The sequence below is a fragment of the Electrophorus electricus genome, chromosome 17 (assembly GCF_041902795.1).
Source record: "Electrophorus electricus isolate QZ-2024a chromosome 17, ASM4190279v1, whole genome shotgun sequence".
NCBI classification, from domain to species: domain Eukaryota; kingdom Metazoa; phylum Chordata; class Actinopteri; order Gymnotiformes; family Gymnotidae; genus Electrophorus; species Electrophorus electricus.
The window spans coordinates 20755445-20763988 of NC_137513.1; the positions used below are offsets into that span (position 1 = coordinate 20755445).

Genomic DNA, 8544 nt, shown 5'->3' on the forward strand with positions numbered 1-8544 from the left:
AATCCTGACAAAAGCCCTATGGAAAACAATCCATTCCCATTTCCATTTTCAAAAGAGTATGAAACTAATCCATTTACACCATCGTCTTCATCTCTGGCTTGAACTTTCCCAATGACTGAGCCCAGCGGTAGATCTTCAGGGACTGAGAATGTAACATGATTTTCTGAAAAATGTGGGGTAAATAAATTTTCCAGTGTTACTTCAAAATAAATGTCAGTCTGGGATGAAAGAGGAGGTAAGCCTTTGTCTTTTGCTGTAACTATAAGACTTAAGCTACTGTTGAAACTTTGCCTCAAAGTTCTGTTTAACCACACCCTCCCACTGTGGGGTTCTATCCCAAAGTAACGTGATGCATTTCCTCCACTGATGAAGTATTCAACATTGTTAGTCTTTGCTGGAAAATCTTCATCTACTGCTGTTAATGTGAGAAGCTCTGTTCCTACAGGCAAGGTAAAAGGGACTGACAAAAGAGTCCTGAAGGGTAAAAAAGTGGGTGGAAAATGATTGTACCGAACAAACATCACTATGACATTGACTGAGCTGTTGAAAGGGGGAGTGCCACAGTCAACTGCTACAACAGTGATATTAAAGATCTGAGTTTCAGACTCATAGAGAGTGATTGGCTATTTTGTTGAAATGTCTCCAGTTGATGCATTTACAATGAACCTCTCACTTGATGGGTCTATGAAGTAGAGGATTTGTGCATTTTGTCCAAGATCCCTGTCCATGGCTTGAACTTGTAAGAGGAAAATTTCCTGAACTTTTGTCTCCGGGCTGATCACAGAGTATATTGTCTGAGAAAAAACTGGTCTGTTGTCATTGATATCTGTAATGTCTATGGTGACATCTGTGCTGATGCTCCAAGATGAATCATTAGCATTTACCCTGATAATATAATGTTCTTGCTGCTCTCTATCCAATGCACCCATCAATATTATATATCCACTATTTTTATCAATATTAAAAGGAATATCAATATTAAAAGGAATCGACTCATTTTGGTGCAGAATGTTATATGAAATGATCGCATTATTACCAATGTCTTCATCCAAAGCAGTAATCTGAAGGACCGAAAAGCCAACAGGTGCATCCTCTGGAATTTTTGTGAAGAAAATCTGTGAGAAGTGCGGTGCATGGTCATTTGTGTCCAAAACAATTACACTGACCACTGCGGTGGAAGTATGGCCACTGTCATCTGTATCTGTGGCTTTAATAGTAAGCCTGTACTCTGGTATGTCCTCTCTGTCTAAGCTCTTTGTTGTTGTAAGAGTGCCATGAGTTTTGTCAATTATAAATGTACCATCAATGTTCCCAGACAAAATGATATATTGTACTTGTCCGTATAATGCAGAGTCAGCATCTGTAGCTAACACGTCACAGACCCAGCTTGCAGGAATGTTCTCAGACACCTCGCACCTATACTCCTCTTGAGTGAATACAGGTGGGTTATCATTCACATCACTGACATTCAAATAAATTTCCACATAAGTGGAAAAAGGTGGGAGACGTGAGTCTCTAGCCTCAACTACAATATGGAACTCTGTGTTGGTCTCAAAATCCAAAGATCCTTTCACATTCATGTCACCAGTCCTTGGATGCAGCTCAAATACTTCTCCAGTGTCTTCAGATGCCAGATAGAAAAACACAGGTCTGGTTCTGTATGTCTCTGCTGAAGCTACAGCGACCAGAGTCCCAGGCTGTGTATCCTCATAGAGTGAATACTTATGTACATGCATTGTAACACTGGGGAAGTTTGAAGCATTCTGAAATCGCACTGTCAAGGTGGTGGTGTCTGTTTTGGGGAAGGCTCCCCCATCTTGCACACGAACATTGACTGTGATGTCACTTGTTCTTCTAAGGGCCTCCCTAGTGTACACAGTTCCTGTGTCAAGGCTGATGGTGAAGAGGTGGACATACTGTCCATGCAATGAAAATTTTAATTGTCCATTCTTTCCCTCATCTGGGTCCTTGGCTGACACTGCACTCACTATTGATCCTGAAAGACATGAGCTCATGAAACATAAAGGTTCAGATAATAATCAGTATAATGAAATATAATGTACAAAAACCTAAGTACACAGTAATTAATGTGATTAATAATGTATATAATAATATATAATAATATATCCATTGCTATAGCAATAACCATATGGTAGCACAAACAAAGAATGGCTCTCATTCATGAAACATGAGCAGAATGAATTTGCATGTACATTGTTCATAAACTATTTCTCCATGCTCACATTTATTAAAGTGTTCATTAAAGTGTTCATGAAAGTGTTCGTAAACATAAAATGCTCACATTCATTAAAGTGTGTGTAAACAAAATGTTCATAAACACAAACAAATTTACATCTGCTCCTTCAAATTTACATTTGTTTCTTGGTTCGTAAACTTAAAATGCTCACATTTATAAAAGTCTTTGTGAACTTAAAATATTCACACACACAAACAAATTTTACATATGCTCCATAAGTGAGCATAACATTTGACATTTGACACTGCATTTTTAAATAATGCATCAAAAAATTACATGAAATACTCAGTAAGCACTGTTACCCTAATACAGCCTGTTATTTGCAGCTACTTTCAATAGCCTGTACAGGGCAATTATCTGCTATAATATAAAATATTTGGTTTGACATGTGGCTAAGTAATTAGTTAATTAATCTGGATTTTTTTCAGTATAATAATTTAGATCAATAACTGTGGAAATGGTTGATCAGCTGTTGCTGGATGTCGCAGACAGAGCTCTGGAAGAGAACATGTCTAAAGATCATCCAGATTTATTGGCTGGCAGGGATGATTGGCTGCTTAGTCACTTTCAGCTACCAAGATTCATTCTTTCGCATTTATGCAACATTTTAGAGGCAGCTTTGAGAAGGGAGTCCAGTATATCCGATGCTATTCCTGTATCTGTACACTTGCTGTCCAGTAGCTTCTTAGCTACTGGAATGGTCCAGTGGGAGATTGCGGACAGATCAGGAATTTCTCAGCCATCAGTGATTCACATCATACCTGGGTTCTAGATGGCACAATTCATCTAATGTCTCACTGTATCAAATTCCCCTACAGCATGCTGGAGGTTAAACAGGATTTCTTTACAAATTTCCCAAACATCAATGGGGCTATCGACTGTGTATGCCTTCAATTCAAAGCACCTAATGATGCACCTAATAATAATTTAATAATATATTTGCATATATAAATAAAAAGAACTATCATTCAGTCAACATGAAATTGATATGTAATGTGAACTGTTATAAATATTGTGTCCCAGTGGCCAGGTGGAACTCTGACAGCCTCATCCTGTAAAGCTGCTTAAGCAAATTGTTGCAATGTTAACAGTTATAACAAGAATATACAGTATGAGCAAAATAACACCAACAGCCACTGGACTTTGCACAGTGTCAAACCCACCAAAGACAAATTCGGTGATTGCTTTTCTAGAAATATTTTGAAATGACATGATGTTTTACCTTCACTAGCAATGTTCTAGTAATTAAAATTGAATAAATTAATACATGCTTTTCTAAAAGTCAATAAAACTCTAATGTCAAATAAGCAATAATTACTGAACAAGTGTCTGTGCAGTGTTTAATCTATCTATCTTTCAGTAGACCTAATGCTTTATCTAATTTGGAAGAAAGCTGTTGAGTCCATCTTTATACAGATCAGCAATGTTTAATGAAGAAGCTCATTGGTTAATCAGACATGTGACTTTTACAATGCCCCTACATTGTATGTGTTCCCATGACATACAAATTAATGCAATTACATTTAACATTTATACTAAAAAATGACTCTTTTGATTTTTTGTTAGGTTTGCCACCCATTTTTGATTTAGTCTTGGCCATAAGAATAAAATATATTTACAAAATTTAAATTCAGTTAAATTTTATTCATATTACTTCCCATAACTAATGACTAAAATAGCTAACAAACCATTACACACTGTCACTTTCTTTCAAATAAATTATACCTTTTTCTGCCATACCTTTACATAATTGTAATATTTAAACAACAGAACACAGGAGGAAGTGTGTTGTCATGAAAAACTTCACAGCTGTTATTTGGTTTGGGCATGAGCCTATATTGAGTGCTATAGATCATATTTCTTTTATACAACAGTTCTACAAAATAAAGAAAAGATGGTGTGAAAAACCTGTGCTGTTATCATACATATCAGTATGGTTAGAACACTTCTCAACCAATCAGATTGTAAGGTTGGGACTAACTGTTGTATATTCATATTTATGGATCATGGAAGCGCTTAATGCTGTGAATTTGCCTCTTTCATAAGTGTCCTCATTTTAAAGTATCTTTCAGTTATTGTGATTTTAATATATAGTCACATGAAAAATTTAAAGAAACACTTGAATAAATAAGTTGGCAAAGAGTGCATTTGTTTCCAGAAAGGTGTGCTGCACCATACAGTTTATATATTGGCATGCATCAGAATCAAGGAAGGTATCGCAAATGATTCAAGTGACTTTGAAAGAGGGTTCATTCTTCAGTCATAAGGACTACTCATATGACTAGTGTTGACATAGAAACAAACTAAAGAGATATAGAGATATTTGCATATAGATCTATGACAAATACATTAGAAATAAGGTGTTCATGTATTTGTGTGATATGTAACATAAAACAAAAGAGTAACTTCTTCAGGTGACTGAGAATGTCAATACAGCACATGATCAGACCTTGACAGCACAAGCAGACTGTTGAAAACTGCACAGGTAAGGAGCTTGTGTCTGGGTTGCAGTGGTAGCCTAGTGGTTAAGGTATTGACTTGTAATTGTAGGATGGCCAGTTCAATCCCCATCACTGCTGAGTTCTCACTGTTGGGCCCCTGGGCAAGGTCCTTTACCATCATTTGTTCATGGTGGATTATATCATAAATGTAATTCACATTTGATAACAGTGTCTGTGAAATGAATGCACTTTTGGGAGCTCAGTGGTAACATTGCCACTAATCTACAAATGTGTGGGAAAAATATGATATGGCATGACCAGATGAGTCATCAATCACCATGTTCTTAGTACAGGTACTTGTTGGGGGATGGGCAGTGTATTTGCTGGAATTATTTGGATTAACTAGTTCCCTTAAAACTTAGACAAGGGAAATCAATGCATATCAATACACAGTTATTTAGACTGATAAGCTTTGCCCTGTGCTGGAAACCTTTGGTCCTGATTGGACTGATTTCTTCCAAGATGACTATCACCATTCACAGGCCAAGGGGGGTTACTAAATGCTTTGATCGCTATAAAAATATTTAATTCATATGCTATAGCTTTTGGTATCACTAGATCTCAACACATGGGAGGTTTTGGACTAATGTTTTATTTAGAACTTTCCAAAACCACGTCAAGATACAATTAAGCCATTCGGGACACTTAAGGTTGCCTAACACCTTAAAAAGAGACTTTGTGTTGTTATTTGGGTTTTTTTCCCTTTAATATGTGCCTGTATGTATAAATGTTTATACAAATAATTTTTATACTAAGCATAAAGTGACTGTGTCTTATTAATCTAATTAGCAAATAATTTTCTCTACATGTAGTCTTGTAACTAAGGGTTAAGTATATAAAACGTTCAAAGGAAGAAAATCAGCTGATTTATTTGAGAGTTTTCATTTCTACTCCTACCACTAGCATAATTGCTCCTATTATTCACAAACAAGTTTAGATGTATTGCATCACATAAATGTCCAAACCACATATATTTTACATACATGTAGCATTTTAGATTTGACACAATTAAGTTTCAACATAAATTATACAACATAAATGCTGAAAACATTTGGATAGTTTTAAATGCTAAATACATTTTGATTATTATTTCTGTCCCTGTATAATTGTTTTATGTTGTAATCAGATGACATGATCAGAAATCTTGTCAATAATTGTAATCATTATTTTCATCAATGAATTTTCCTATATAAACAGACATCAACATACTGATTTTAAAGTCACCTCTTACACCCTTATAACACTTCCATGCAAATAACCTGTGCCCCACAGTCCTATAAAATTAATTGTTTCACCTGGAGAAAGCAAGTTTGACTAGTTTGATGAATTATGTTAGTAAATGTATTTTATTCCAATTATAACAAATTAATTGTATCAAACAAGGATCCTCGCTGCTCAAAGCTTGAAGCCACGTTTTGCTGATAAGCTTAAAACATATAGGAAGAAACAAACCACTTTAATCTACATCTTATATGTTTGCTTTCTTCAAAATGCTGGTTCAACTTTTGAGAGAATTCTCAACACTTTGTTTCTGATCTCCTTGGTCCTAAGACAATATATAAAAGGATTTACTAAAGAAGGTCCAAGAATGGACCCAACCATCAACCCATGCCGTTCTTCCAGTGATAAAACTACACCAATTCTGGTCAAGACAATAAGTATAAATGTAGGAGCATAGTAGCAGACTATAACTATCAAGTGACTAAAGCAAGTATTGAACACTTTTTTCTTGTCACTCATTGAGGACATTTTTACAACAACAATAACTATCTTTAGATAGGAAAAGCAGATGAACCCAAAGGTTACAAAAATGATAAAGAAGGATACGACAGATATTGTGTTGAAATATGGATTAGGATCCACACAACTTGCCCTAACAATAGCCGGATAGTCACAAAAGACATATTTCAGAGTTGACTGACATAATGGTAAAGGAAGAATAGTGACAGGAATTATACTCAAAACAGCACAAGCCACCATCCACAGTAAAACAGTGATTAAAACACAACGAAAATTGGTTAGTATAGACCTATATCGTAAAGGGCTTCCTATTGCAATAAAACGATCAAAAGCCATAACAGCAATAGCAAACGTCTCCATGATGCCACACAAATGGAAAACAAACATCTGAAAAATGCAAGGCACATAGGATATGGTTTTACAGCCAACTACAAGAACACCTATCATAGTTGGACATGAACTTGTACAGTAAAGCATATCTACAAATGCTAAATTGCAGATAAAAAGGTACATTGGCTGGTGCAGACGTTTATCTAATATAATGAAATATATGTTTGCAAAGTTTGCAGTCATAACAAGAATGTACATTATCAGCAGCACAACACCAACAGCTAAAGGTCTTTGCACGGTGTCAAATCCTCCAATTACAAATTCAGTAATGCTTCCTGTAGAAATATTTTGAAATGACATTGTGTTTCTTTTCCCTATAACAATTACAACTTCTATGTGATTAGCCCTCTCTACTCTCTATAATGTGATCCAGTGCAGTGTAATGCACAAAAAAATCTAAAAAGTGCCCATGTCTTTCAATTCATCCAATATTGAAAGCAATAAAAGAAATGTATGCATTTCTTTAAAACAAATTTGCAAATTTGCTCTGGTTTGTCACATCCCCAAAGTCCCAGGTCTCAAAATCTGCCAAAAAGTACAACTGTTGGGTTTATATAGGGAGCAGTATGTATCTATGAATGTGCTCATTGGTTTATCACTTGTGTATGTTTTAACAACAACAAAAAAGAAAAAAGCTTGACCCTGATAAAACTTCACAACACCAGGAGAAGAAAACATGAGGAATCAAGGGAGAAGAGTTACATTCACATTCTTCTACTCATCTTATGCCAGCCACCTCCATCCAATAGGCAGCAGAGGAATGGATGCTTAATGATGTGTCATTCTTGTTCTGGGGTCACAGAAAATAGTCCAGGAGTAGTGGAAATATTTGAACTGCACTTTCAGTGTAGTACCTTTATTAGCAATTTTCACACTGTTTAGAGTTGCCTAGGGTTTCCTTCAATGACAGCTACAACATGTTAGAGCAGTAAGTCTGCAAAAAGACTATCCTGGTGTTAGAGAAATAACCCAGCACTAGTCCTCATGAAAATATTTATTCAGTGTGTGGTTGGTTTCATTTCAAATAGTTTTTGTAAACAGGTTTTGATCTCCCATAGTAATTGTTATGAAAGCCTTTTCTGACTCATGTCAGTATTGAGTCTAGAGCTGGTACACAAACTGTGGAATAAATGGTCACTTTGGGAGCAGTGATGAGACTGAAATGTGCAACATGTGCAAACACATTATTGTTCAGAATTAACCTCTTTAATTGATGCATGCTTCACTAACTCTGAGTCAATCAAGGTCAAGAGAGTGGTGGGATCAGCGTGGTTGTAGGCCTTAGAGTACCAAATCAAATACTAACCATAGCAGTTCCTCAAGTTTTACATTAGCTTGGTCTTTTTATTCTAAATGTTGCAGGATTGCTGAGATAGCTAAAATAGTTTATAAATTTTTATGGTTTATTATTTGTGTCATCTCTTATAAAATCCAGACAAACAATCAGCAGCTACACATAGTTTTCAGTTTGTTTGCTTGTTTTCTAGGGGTTTTGTTGTTGTTGTTGTCATTGTTAGCCTTTTTATTAATCCTGATCAATAATCTGTCAGTTGATTTTGAAGGATCACATTTCAAATACACCTTATTATAATACAAAAGTTTCATCTTACATTTGTTTCAGAATTACTCTGTGTGTGTGTGTGTGTGTGTGTGTGT

At 35.6% G+C, this 8544-nt stretch overlaps 1 protein-coding gene across 1 annotated transcript; it reads right to left on the reverse strand.

Annotated features, from left to right (window-relative positions):
* Positions 1-5508: 5508 nt before the first annotated feature.
* LOC118242563 (olfactory receptor 1M1-like) lies at positions 5509-7369 on the reverse strand. Its single transcript, XM_081700470.1, has one exon. It carries the CDS (start codon positions 7186-7188, stop codon positions 6244-6246), a length of 945 nt encoding a protein of 314 aa, XP_081556596.1. The 5' UTR covers positions 7189-7369; the 3' UTR covers positions 5509-6243.
* Between the last annotated feature and the right edge of the window lie 1175 nt (positions 7370-8544).